Source organism: Mus pahari, chromosome 6 (genome assembly GCF_900095145.1).
Source record: "Mus pahari chromosome 6, PAHARI_EIJ_v1.1, whole genome shotgun sequence".
NCBI classification, from domain to species: domain Eukaryota; kingdom Metazoa; phylum Chordata; class Mammalia; order Rodentia; family Muridae; genus Mus; species Mus pahari.
The window spans coordinates 58,929,082-58,943,130 of NC_034595.1; the positions used below are offsets into that span (position 1 = coordinate 58,929,082).

At 42.4% G+C, this 14,049-nt stretch overlaps 1 protein-coding gene across 1 annotated transcript in view; it reads right to left on the minus strand.

Moving 5' to 3' along the window:
* Positions 1-14,049, minus strand: part of Scp2 (sterol carrier protein 2) — an 88,448-nt gene that overhangs the window by 70,224 nt on the left and 4,175 nt on the right. The window contains exons 2-4 of the mRNA XM_029540387.1: positions 11,175-11,232; positions 5,795-5,866; positions 3,450-3,586 (exon numbers count right to left, since the gene is read on the minus strand). Of these exons, the coding sequence (XP_029396247.1) occupies positions 3,450-3,586; positions 5,795-5,866; positions 11,175-11,232 (267 nt within the window). The remainder of the gene's footprint in view (positions 1-3,449; positions 3,587-5,794; positions 5,867-11,174; positions 11,233-14,049) is intronic.

Sequence of the window (14,049 nt, forward strand, 5' to 3'; positions counted from 1 at the left end):
TCGAGACAGGGTTTCTCTGTATAGCTCTGGCTGTCCTGGAACTCACTTTGTAGACCAGGCTGGCCTCGAACTCAGAAATCCGCCTGCCTCTGCCTCCCGGGTGCTGGGGTTAAAGGCGTGCACCATGCCCAGCTTAATTATTATTTTAATTAAAACTTAAAAGGGTATTCTCAGATAAGAATTGTGTTTAAAAAAAAAGGACATCAAAAATTATGTTAAAGTTCAAACAAAAAAACAAAACATCACTACACTATTAAAATTTTTCTTTTAAAAAAAGAAAGAGGGGGCTGATGGGAGGTCCTGAAGGTCCTGATTTCAAATTCCAGCAACTACATGGTAGCTCATAACCACCCTTAATGAGATCTGACGCCCTCTTCTGGTGCATCTGAAGACAGCTACAGTGCACTTAAGTATAATAATAAATAAATAAGATAGAAAGAAAGAAAGAAAGAAAGAAAGAAAGAAAGAAAGAAAGAAAGAAAGAAAGAAAGAAAGAAAGAAACAAAGAAAGAAACAAAGAAAGAAACAAAGAAAGAAACAAAGAAAGAAACAAAGAAAGAAACAAAGAAAGAAACAAAGAAAGACAGGCTGGAGGATGCAGCTCAGTGACAAAGCATGGGGAGCAGCAGGCTGGGAGGACTGAGTTCAATCACCAGCATAAGAGGGAGAGAGAGGGAGGGAGGGAAGGACAGAGGAAGGGACGGAGGAGATGGAGGAGCATCAACTTTACCAAACAATAAGATGACAAAGTTCCAAGAAGAGGTTGAAGGGTACCAGCTTAAGCTGTAAGACTACAGGCTCCAAAAACCAGAGCCCTGGGCGGCAGAACAGTTATCAAATCAGTAGACTAGAGAAGGCCCAATAAAAGGCCCAGTGTATTTGGAAATAGAGACTATGATATATGTGAATATATATATACTTTGTTTCGATATAAATATAGACATATACACATATGAAAATATTTGACCACCAGAAAAAGAAATCTGTGCACAATGCTTATGGCGGCATTACTGATAATAGCCAAAAAAAAAAAAAAAAAAAAAAAAAAAAAAAAAAAAAAAAAAAAAAAAAAAAGGAAAAAAAGGAAAGAAAGAAACATTGGGGGCCCTGTGTTCCATCCAATAGATAACTGTGAGGATCCACTTCTGTATTTGCCAGGCACTGGCACAGCCTCACAAGAGAGAGCTATATCAGGCTCCTGTCAGCAAAATCTTGCTGGCATATGCAATAGTGTCTGGGTTTGGTGGTTGTATATGGGATGGATCCCTGGGTGGGGCAGTCTCTGGATGGTCTTTTCTTCTGTCTCAGCTCCGATCTTTGTCTCTGTAACTCCTTCCATGGGTATTTTGTTCCCAATTCTAAGAAGGGGCGAAGTATCCACACTTTGGTCTTCCTTCTTCTTGAGTTTCATGTGTTTTGCAAATTGTATCTTGGGTATTCTAAGTTTCTGGGCTAATATCCACTTATCAGTGAGTGCATATCATGTGTGTTCTTTTGTGATTGGGTTACCTCACTCAGGATGGTATCCTCCAGATCCATCCATTTGCCTAAGAATTTCATAAATTCATTGTGTTTAATTGCTGAGTAATACCCAATGAGCAAAAGAGGTCTGCAACCCTATAGGAGGAACAACAATATGAACTAACCAGTACCCCAAGAGCTGTGTCTCTAGCTGCATATGTAGCAGAGGATGGCCTAGTCAGCCATCAATGGGAGGAGAGGCCCTTGGTCCTGCGAAGACCATATGCCCCAGTACAGGGGAATGCCAAGGCCAGGAAGCAGGAGTGGGTGGGTAGGAGCAAGGTGGGGGGAGGGTATAGGGGGCTTTGGGGATAGCATTTGAAATGTAAATGAAGAAAATATCTAAAAAACAAAAAACGACCAGGTTATAAATATTAGAACTTGTTAACCATGAAAACTGTGTTGCAGCTACTTAGCTCCTCAATAATAACATATATATAGTTATAAACAGTGTGTGCATGAGTGGATAGTTCTGTCTAAACACAAATCTATGCACAGTGAAATTTGAATTTAAAAGTAAAAAAAAAAGAAAGAAAGAAAGAAAGAAAGAAAGAATGTCCACAAACGATGAACATAAAAAACATAGCTTAGACATGCAGTAGGGTGTTATGTGGCCATAAATAGGAATAGAATACTGACACATGCTATAAGAATGAACTTTTAAACAACAAACTAAATGAAAGAAGTGACAAAGGCCATGTGTCACGTGGTGTGTCATATGACACCACCGATGGAGCAGATGAGCCCACAGAGAAGCAAGCAGCAGTAGTGAGGACCAGGATGTGGGGGAGGCAGGAGACTGCTGATGGGTTGCTGGAGCTTGTAATCTTACCCCTCGAAACTAAGTTTTCATTACTGGTGATAAAATGTCCTAAAATGCACAGCGATGATGCTGCACTTTATGACTACAGCTTGTCAGGGCACACTCTGTGACTGGGAACTTGATTTCAGTGAAGCCTTGGGAGGCAGTGGGGTACTGCCACATGGTACAGGGTTTGCCTGGTATCCTCAAGGCCCCCGGTTTCATTGCCAATACCACAAAAACAAATAATAAACATTTTTTTAAAGCCATACATTATATACGGTAATCTGTTTTAAAGCAATCTCTCTCTGGTGGTAACACAGATGTGATTAAAAGGGAACACTAACCCCGTATTTATTTAAGAACATGACAAGGACAACAAGACGCTTCTGCAGGTAAAGATACCTGCCACCAGCCGGGCATGGTGGTGCACGCATTTAATCCCAGCACTTGGGAGGCAGAGGCAGGCGGATTTCTGGTCTACAGAGTGAGTTCCAGGACAGCCAGGGCTACACAGAGAAACCCTGTCTTGAAANTGAGTTCCAGGACAGCCAGGGCTACACAGAGAAACCCTGTCTTGAAAAACCAAAAAAAAAAAAAAAAAAAAACTTGCCACCAAGCCTGACAATCTGAATCCAATCCCCAAGAACCACATGGTGAAAGATGAGAACCAATTTCTACAAGTTGTCCTCTAGCTGCAATGTATGTGCCTTGCTGACTGTGGACACAGACAAATAGGGAGGTAGGGAGGTAGGGAGGTAGGGAGGTAGGGAGGTAGGGAGGTAGGGAGGTAGGTAGGTAGATAGATAGATAGATAGATAGATAGATAGATAGATAGATAGATAGATAGATAGATAGATTTTTTAAAAAATTTTTAAAAGAACATTAGAGTAATAAGCAAGCATGAGGGACTGGAGAGAAAGCTTAGTGGTTAAGGACACTGGTTGCTCTTCCAGAAGACCCAAGTTCAATTCCCAGCACCCAAATGATGGCTCACAACCATCTGCAACTCCAGTCCCAGGAGATCCAATGCCCTCTTCCAGCTCTGTGGTGCACAAACATAGATGCGGGCAAAACACCCACATGTCATGATAAGACATTAAAAAATAATATTGATAAAGCACACCTTACCTCCTTGAATCAGTTGCTGGGCCATAAACAAAGCAGTTGAACCAGTAGCGCAGTTATTGTTGACATTGATTATAGGAATGCCAGTCAGTCCCAAACTGTGATAGATAGCCCTCTGCCCAGAGGCGGAATCACCTATAGAGAAACGTAAAACCTTAACACCCGTGGCGTGAAAGTCCAGGGGCTGCAGTGCAGCACACCCACGTTGTATTGCTTTCACTATTATAGCTTGCCCTAGTGTCCTATGCAGGCAGGACAGTGATGCCCTATGACCTCTGAGTCAGAAACCGCCACAGCACTGACTATCTCCTATTGTGCAAACAGAAAAAACAGTCACAACAAAAGTTTATGTGTCCTTCCTTCCTTCCTTCCTTCCTTTTTCTTTCTTTCTTTTTTTTAATATATTCCCTTTTCCTTTTTTTAATTTTTTTTTAAGATTTATTTATTTATTATATTTAAGTACACTGAAGCTGTCTTCAGACGCTCCAGAAGAGGTCGTCAGATCTTGTTACGGATGGTTGTGAGCCACCATGTGGTTGCTGGGATTTGAACTCCGGACCTTTTGAAGAGCAGTCGGGTGCTCTTACCTACTGAGCCATCTCACCAGCCCTCTTTCTTTCTTTTTTGAGACACAGTTTCACATAGCTCAGGATAGCCTCATACTCATAGCAGTCCTCCTGCCATAGCCTCCTGAGAGCTGAGATTCCAGGCCCGGACATCATGTGGGTGGTAAAGCATGCACTTTCGACGTCTTCCTATCTCAGGAAGACGTCGAAAGTGCATGCCTCCTCTTGTCTCAGCCAGGATCTGAATCTGCAGTGTGAGATTTGCTATACTGTGTCCCCAGCACAACCTCCCACCTTCCACTTTGTTTACATGATATAAAGGTGGAGAAGGAAATAAACGGGTAGGAAATTGCAAATAATTCACTCTCACAGAGTTGTGTGATACAGGAAATGATGGCTCATGGATACTTGATTCTCTTAAAGGTCATCGCAAATGATTAAAGCATTGTTTACTTTCCATATAAACATTCCTCAGTTTAAACCAGCTATGGTATCATGGACTGAGAGTCTCAGCTAGCCGGGAGCTAAAGTGGAAGAACTGCTGAAGTCTACAGGTTAGAAACCACCGTGACAACAATGTGAAACGGATATAGCTCAGTTAGAAGAGCGCTTGCCTAGAACACAAAGGATCTGGGCTCAGTCCCCAGCACTGCATAAATCAGGTATGGTGGTACATCGCCATTAGCCCATCTCTCAGTAAGCAGACAACAGGATCAGAAGTTCATGACTATTCTTAACTTTATAGTCAGCCTAGGCTCCATAGATCCTGTTTTGAATAGTTTTTTTTTTTTTTTAACTAAGCCTTTTCTGTATCCAGGCCTTACAGAAAAATGTGACCCACACAGCATACAAACATGACTTTCTCTCTCAAGTACCATGGCCCACAAGGCAGGATCGCTGGGACAACAAGATGACAGAGCTGTGGGTGCAGCCTCACCAGGAGGCTTCCACATAAATGGCAAGGCTCACCAGTCTCCCTGACAATACGCATTCTACACACCATGCCCCAGGAAGTCTATGCCCAGGCTTTTCCTGTTACATTGAAGAGTACAGGAACTATATGAAATCCATGCACAAAGATTCATTTATAGTATTATAAATGCCATGATGCCATATAATTACCATACTTTCTTAATAACTAAAATTTTAAATAACTTTAAATATATAAGAATAGAATATCTTTACTTCTAATAAGCTAGTAGCTTTCAGTGCTAAAGTACAGTTTAATTGCCAAAGAACTGAAGAAATGGCTTGTCAGCCATGTACAAGGCTCCAGGTTCAATCCCCAGTACTTAAAGGGGAGTAGGGTATGAGAAATGGGTAGATGAGTCAAAGACTACAAACTCTCCTCTCCTTCCTCCTCCCTCCTCCTCCTCCTCCTCCCCTGCTCCTTCTTCGTTCTTTTTTCCACCAGACAGGGTCTCACTATGTAGCTCTGGCTATCCAGGAACTCACTATGTAGTCCAGGCTGAACTTGAACTTGGAGATCTACCTACTTCTGCCTCCCAAGTGCTGAGATGAAAGGTATGTACCCTACTAAGAAATATTTTTAAGTGTTATGAAAAAGCTTTTACCAACTGAGCCATATTGCCAACTCCCAAAAACATGATTTTAATTTGTCTCCTGCTTTGATAATACCACAATGGCAAGAACCACTACAGTGAGCCAACACACAAAGGTAAACGTTGGGTTCTGTCCTGGGGGGTTAACATTTGCTTATGTATTTGCTGCTAGACTTTCTGTGCATAGTGTTAAGAGTGTTCTGTTTACTACATACCATACACATAGCCAACGCATGCCTGTTCCACTGCGGAGTAAGGGATCTGTGCATCTGCCAATGCCTTCTCGCCTGTGAAAACAAACAGAGTTCATCAAAAAGCACTTGACACAGGTGGCTTCAGGGAAGTGGAAATCCCACTTAGAGTTTCCTCAGATTCCATTTACTTCTTCTTTTTTTTTTTTTCTTTCGATACAGGGTTTCTCTGTATAACCCTGGCTGTCCTGGAGCTCACTCTGTAGACCAGGCTGGCCTCGAACTCAGAAATCCACCTGCCTCTGCCTCCCAAGTGCTGGGATTAAAGGCATGCGCCATCATACCTGGCTCTCCATTTACTTCTTTATCGCTTGTTCAGTTCAAAGACAAATTGGTCCCCAAATCATCATAGCTCTCCCCTTCTAAGTCCTCTAAGCTATCACATCACTTTTCTGTATCTTCCTTCTCATCACAGGTGGAGACGGCCACGCCCATTTTATGTGGTTCAGAGATGCTAAACTCAGAGCATCAGAATCTAAGGAACCCTACCACTGAGCTACATCCTAGCGCCTAACCAAAAGCCTTTACGCTGCTTTTGTCTGCTTGTTATTTGGGCTTCTTATTGTTGCAGTCATTTTTTAAGACAGAGTTGGGGCTGGCCTATAAATTACTATGTAACCCACACTGACACTGAACTCATGGCAATCCTGCCTCAGCCTCTAAAGGACTGGGATTACATGTGTGTGCCTCCACACATAGCTCTTAAATCTCCTTAATAGCAACATCCTTGTCTCTTTCATCTCTGCATCTCCACATCCCCACATATCTAGGGGAGAAAAATGGGAAAGACTGTCCCTGCTGGAGACAGTTATGGGGTGTGGGACATTACAGGTACACTCCCTTAATCCCAGAATTTGGGAACCAGAAGCAGGTGGGTCTCTGGGAAGTCAAAGTCAACCTGGTCTACATAGTGGGTTCCAGGGCAGTCAGAACTTCAATAAGAGAGACCCTGTTTCAAAGCAAACAAACAAAAGCAAAACCAGAGCCGGGCGTGGCACATGCCTTTAATCCTAGCACTTGGAGGCAGAGGCAGGCGGATTTCTGAGTTCAAGGCTAGCCTGGTCTACAAAGTGAGCTCCAGGACAGCCAGGGCTACACAGAGAAACCCTGTCTCAAAAAACCAAAAAAAAAAAAAAAAAAAAAAGCAAAACCAAAACCAATGTGCCCGTTTCATAAAGCTAGGATCAGTTGGCCATCCTGTCTGTGGAACAAGAAGCTGGGGTATAGCTAGTATGTACCAGGCCCTGGATTTGATCCCCAGTGGCCAATCAACTAGGTACGGCTACATAGTCCTGTAATCGTAATACCCAGGGAAGTGAAGACCAGAGAATCAAAAGTTTAGGGCCATCCTCAGCTATACAGTAAGTATGAGGCCAAAATAAGATATATAAAACAAACAACACAAAAAGGAGCAGTCTCATATTCTGTCAGCGATATTCCAAATGTAAATTTGTCAAAAGTCTTTAAAAATTGAACTGCTAGACTCTATCCTCAAAAATAAAAAAGGCAAGACCAAATATTTATCAGTATGTTCACCCAAGTTATTTTGAAATAGGAAGAACTCCAGAACACAAGTCTCCAAAAACATTATAGCATAAATATGATAAAATGTTGTATGAAAATTAAACTTTCTGGGCTGGAGAGATGGCTCAGTGGTTAAGAGCACTAACCAGAGGTCCTGAGTTCAATTCCCAGCAACCTCATGGTGGCTCACAGCCATCTGTCATGGGATCCAATGCCCTCTTCTGGTGTATGTGAAGACAGCAACGGTGTACTCACATATATAAAATAATTTTTTTTTTTTTTAAAAAAAAGAGTGCTATCAACACAGAAAACAAATATTAAAGATATTAAATGGTATCTGTCTCAGAACCTGCCACATCAACCCCAATAGAATCTGTGTGACAAATTCCACGGACTGTGGCAAAAACTTCAAAAGAAGGAGGCCTCCTGGAACTGGGTGTGGAACTCTTGCCCAGAACAACACTGAACTGTAGTTCTCATGGCAACTTATCTGTTTTGTTTTCTCTCATTCCTTTTCTTATGTACGACATGTTCCTCATAGCCTAGGCCACAATCTTAAGTGAAAATAATGGGTAAGAAACTATTCCTTGAGATGTGGTCACTAACATGACCTTATCTCTGGGGAAACCAACACTTTACTTTATAAATCATTTATAAAATTATGTAATAGTATCATGATAGATAAAAACTTTCCCAACAATAAAATTTCATATGGCTACACATGTGTCATCGGAGATGGGCTTTGGTATATGGAAAAGAAAACCTTAAATAAAAATAATTAAAATAGTTTAAACTTACTTAAGATTTATTTAACAATCAGGCATTAGAGCCGGGCATGGTGGCTCATGCCTTTAATCCCAGCACTCAGGAGACAGAGGCAGGCGGATTTCTGAGTTCGAGGCCAGCCTGGTCTACAGAGTGAGTTCCAGGACAGCCAAGGTTACACAGAAAAACCCTGTCTCAAAAAAAACAAAAAAGCTGGGCATGGTGGCGCATGCCTTTAATCCCAGCACTTGGGAGGCAGAGGCAGGTGGATTTCTGAGTTCGAGGCCAGCCTGGTCTACAGAGTGAGTTCCAGGACAGCCAGGGCTACACAGAGAAACCCTGTCTTGAAAAAAAAAATCAGGCATTAGATGTTAAACAATGATTGACCATAAAGATTTATTAACCTGCTCTTGGAATATGCCACTAACCTTGGATGACTGCCCCACTGAACACATCCTTTCAGAGCTGTAACACTGGATGATTTCTATTAAGCGTTGTAACGTTTGCTTGACTTTTATGCTTTACTGTGCCAAATGATCATGATGGTATTCGTGACTGCTTCACTGTACATATCGTCTAAGAGCTGCAATGTTTGTTTGTTGTTTTTAATGTATAAAAACCCTTGCTCGAAAGCTGCAAAGTACACTGAGATTCAGTCTGCCTCTGTGTTTGATTCTGTTTGCCACCACTGAACCCTTACCCAACTACCTTTCAAGAACCCTCATTGCAGGGACCCCCTTCCCGACTCTGGGGTGGTTCGTGACAAGAACCAATAGCAGTTAATCAAATCCCTCCTGGCTCTTCCTTCTGGAGGCTAGGGTGAAAAGCTGTCCTGATTCGCTGTATAACCCCTGGATATGGGGTTACAACTGAGTTGATGCTACACCTACATTTTGCACTGAGTACAGGGTTGTTGTGGAAATAAGCACGGCCATCCAAGGACTAGCCACAGAAACTCCTCTGCGGATGCCCAGCAATAAGCTAGCAGGAGCTGGGAGAGGCTTCCTAGAAGGACTGTGTCTAGCAACCTATCAAAGAATGAAGGAGATCCTAAGGTCTCCCAACAGAGATGTGGGTGTTTCCAGTGTTTGGCCAAATCAACCAAAGCTTACAGTATCTCCCAGCCACTCCTCTTTCCTTTCCTACCATTTCTTGAGTTATTTATTTAGTTATTTTCATCACGCAAAGAGTTCCAGTTTGTCCCTTTTTTGAGAAAAAAGAAAACAATGTAGATCTCTGTGCTAGAACTCAGGCATATGAAAAGACTACCTACCGCTTCTAAAACAAGGAGACATGCCCTGAGCCTTGTCTGTGAGTCCCAGCTCACAGGTATTATTCACCCACATCTTTTCAGTACTAGCTCACACTAGAATAAATAATAACAAAGTATATCATCTCACACAGTAATGACTCAGCCTAGTGATAGAAAATACAGTCTCTAGATTGGTTCAGCAAAATGAAGAAACATGTCAGGCGATGGAAGGGTATGCACGCCTTTAATCCCAGAACTCAGTGGGCAAAAGCAGGCAGATCTCTCTGAGTTTGAGGCCAGACGAGTCTTCATTGAGAATTCCAGGATATCTGGGGCTGCACAGAGAAACTCTGTCAGAGAGAGACAGAGACAGAGACACGGAGAGAAACAGAGACAACCATCACAATGGCTGTGGTGGTGTCTTAGACAGGGTTTCTATTCCTGGACAAACATCATGACTAAGAAGCAAGTTGGGGAGGAAAGGGTTTATTTGGCTTACACTTCCATACTGCTGGTCATCACCAAGGAAGTCAGGACTGGAACTCAAGCAGGTCAGGAAGCAGAAGCTGATGCAGAGGCCATGGAGGGATGTTCTTTACTGGCTTGCTTCCCCTGCCTTGCTTAGCCTGCACTCTTATAAACCCAAGACTAGCAGCCCAGAGATGGCACCACCCACATGGGGATCTCCCCGCTTGATCACTAATTGAGAAAATGCCTTACAGCTGGATCTCCTGGAGGCATTTCCTCAACTGAAGCTCCTGTCTCTGTGATAACTCCAGCCTGTGTCAAGTTGACACAAAACTAGCCAGTACAGATGGTTTGGATGGGAATGGCCCCCAAAGGCTCATGAATTTGAACGTTTGGTCCCAGTTGGTGGACTGTTTAGGAAGGCTTTGGAGATATGGCAATGTCAGAGGTGTCACTAGGGGGGGGGCTTTGAGGCTTCCAAAGTTAGATCTCTCCCTGCCTGCTGCCTGTGGATCGGGGGGGGATGAGCCCTCAGCTACTCTCAGCACCTGTATGTGCATCTGAGGCCATGCTCCCGACTCCCCAGAAGGACTCCCCCTCTGAAACTGTAAGCAAGCCCCCAATCAAATGTTTCCTTTTATAAATTGCCGTGGTCATGGTGTCTCTTCATTACAATAGAACAGTAACCAAGACAATGACTCTCCTTTTCCTTCCCTGGCTGCCTTTACCATCTGTCCTAGTTACCTTTTGTAAAACATTCTGACCAAAAGCGACTTAGGGAAGGGAGGGGTTTATTTATTTGGCTTAAACCTCATTTCACAGTCTATCACTGAGGGAAATCAGGGCAGGGAATCAAAGGCAGGAACCATGGAGGCCATTGCTGGAGGGTTCTTTCTGTCTTGTTCACAGGCTCATGCTTAGCCTTACATAACCCAGGACTACTTGCCTAAGGGATGGTGTCGCTCACAGTGGGTGACATTAATAGTCATCCCCCAGGACATGCCCACAGGCCAATCTGACCTGGACAATCCTCAATTGAGACTCCTTTTCCAGATGACTCTAGGCTGTGTTGACAGTTAAAGCTAAGTAGGAGGCTATCCCAACACACAGCTTAATAATACATGAAGACTATGATGCTGTGTGGTCTAGCTGTACAGCTATGCAGACTGCCCATATGTCTTTTCCTTCTCTTTCCACTACACCACAGACAATCCCCCTTGGAATTCTTCTCCACAACTATTCTTTTGTGCTTACAAGGCCGCTCTACTTACGGAATATGCACAAACCACACAATAAGCTATTAGGTGTTCAAAAATATGATTTGTTTTCTATTACCTGCTTCCTTTGCCATATCAGGATAATCTCTTGAGTTCTCATCTCCAGGCTTCATGAACTACAACACAGAAGAGGATGATAAGTAGAAACAGGCATTGAGGGTTCTGTTTGGTTTTTTTAATTATTATTTATTTATTTGTTTATTTATTTAATGTATGTGAACATAATACACACCAGAAGAGGGCATCACATTGCATTACAGATGGTTGTGAGCCATTCTGGTCATTCCATGCTGGGAATTGAACTCAGGACCTCTGGAAGAGCAGTCAGTGCTCTAAACCACCAAGCCATCTCTCCAGCCCTCTAGTTTGTTTTTATACAACAGTCTCACAAAAAAGTTTATTCAGTTATTCATTCAAATAAAAGCACTGTACTGTGCTAAGACTATGTCTAAAGTAAAGTAACCAGGCATGGTGGCCAAGGCCTGTAACCCCAACAAGAAGCTTGTCACAAACCGAGTTCTGGATCAGCCTGGGATATATGACACCATCCCAAGACAAAGTGGGGGAGCAATAAGTGGGATACTTCCCACACAAATCTGACATCCTAGGAGCCTCAGAACCCACTATGGAAGGAGAGAATTGAGTTCCAAAAGTTGTTCTCTGACCTACACACAGAATACATGCATCATAGGGTTCCCCCCCCACACACACACACACTACTGAGCATCAGCCATGCCCCTTTACTCTGAATGTAAAAACTTACAGTCCTTACCCTTAGAGAGCTTTCAATCTACATAAAATAGGCAGTAACATTAGCATAAGTATAAGGTGGTTTGGAGGGCTGGTGAGATGGTACCGACCGCTCTTCCCAAGGTCCTGAGTTCAAATCCCAGCAACCACATGGTGACTCACAACCACCCATTATGAGATCTGACACCCTCTTCTGGTGCGTCTGAAGTCAGCTACAGTGTACTTATGTATAATAATAAATAAATCTTTTTTTAAAAAAGTATACATATGCAAGTTATAGAGATTAAGAAATTGTTTTGTTTTTTTTTTTTAAAAAAAAGTGATTTGGAAAAGACATCTATCATTTTAGGAGACAAAATAAGAAAGGCTTCTCAGAGAGACATCTTTTCTTCCATTTATTTATTTTGTGTGCACAGCCAGAGTACAGCTTGGAAGAAGTGGTTCTGTCCTCTAGCATACACATAAATCCTGCGGGTCAAACTCAGGGGATCAGGGGTAGTGGCTAAGCACCCACGGGTCATTCCGTGGGCCCCACGTTTCTGTGACTCCTCCTGATAGCCGGTTTAACAAGGAACAGATTCATATTGGAGTCTGCTATTCCCAGCTGCAGCTTAATTTTGGTTTTACATTGTTTTAAGTCTATGCAATAAATCTATGAAATAAATCTGCATGACACAGATACGCAATTAGAAAGATAAATATTTAAATATCATTTTTTCCAATTTTTTATTAGGTATTTACTTCATTTACATTTCAAATGCTATTCTGAAAGTCCCCTATACCCTCCCCCGCCCCATTTTTTTTTTTTTTTAATGTTGTCTGTGTGTGCTGTGCAGAGCTTGCACCTTTTTGATCCCACTACTCAGGAGGTAGAGAAGAGGAGGCAGATTTCTGCTGAGTTCTAGGCCAACTGGGTCTACACAGCAAGTTCAGGCTAACCAAGACTACACAGTGAGACCCTGTCTCAAAAACAAAAAAAGACAACCACACAAAACCGAAAAGAAAACAGGGCCTTGGTGTGTGGAGACTGCCATGGAGCCATGTCCCCCGTCATGCATAGCTCTTTTTTTTTTTTTTTTTTTTTGTTTTTCGAGACAGGGTTTCTCTGTATAGCCCTGGCTGTCCTGGAACTCACTTTGTAGACCAGGCTGGCCTCAAACTCAGAAATTCGCCTGCCTCTGCCTCCCAAGTGCTGGGATTAAAGACGTGTGCCACCACGCCTGCCTCATAGCTCTTTTTAATATGAAGTAAAACTTAACAAGTAGAAAGCATTTTAAGATCAATTGTAATGTGGGATCTGAAACCGTACCAACGAACCCTTCATAAAGAACTGAAGAGGCATTACTGTTACATAGCGAGTTGAAGGCCAACCTAGACTAACCGCATCCTGTCTCAAAGTAAAACTAAACTTAAAAATTAATAATTCAGAGGGATTGGGGGAGCAACACTTGAGATGTAAATAAAATAATTAATTAAAAAAATTAATTAGTAATTCTAGCCAGGTGTGGTGGTACACACCTTCAACCCCAGGTCTCAGGAGCAGAGGCAGGCAGATCTCTGTGAGTTCAAGGCTAGCCTGGTCTACAGAGTCAGTTCCAGGACAGCCGGGGCTATGTGGAGAAACCCTGTCTCAAAAAAAAAAAAAAAAAAAAAAAACAATAACAAAAAAAAAAAAAAAAAAAAAAAAAAAAACATTAGTAATTCTATGAGTCTTCCAAATTTTAATAAAAATTCTCAGTTCCACCTTTGCTAATGTCAATGCTTACCTCACTAACAAGGTTTTCTATTTTAGTGAGCACTCTCCTAGCAGATACAAGACTCATAGGAACTTGGACTTTATCACTGGTAATAACTACAGCTAGATGATAGCTTCCCTTTATTTGCCAGCCTTGAAGAGCACAGATAGGTTCACTATGTCCTACACAGATTTACTTTTAAGATATTAGCACGTGTATTTAGACACACATAATGGGGCTTTGATCTGTTAACTATTATCATGTTTAAAGGTCAAATAGTTGAGCTAGAGAAGTGGCTTAGCTGGAAAACTGCTTGCCCTGTGTAAGGCCGACTGTGGTCTATTAATGACTCTAGCCCTGGGGTGAAAGATCACAGGAGTTCACTGGCTAGCCATCTACCACCTTGGTGAGTCAGAGATGAGAGAGAGAGAGAGGGAGAGAGAGAGA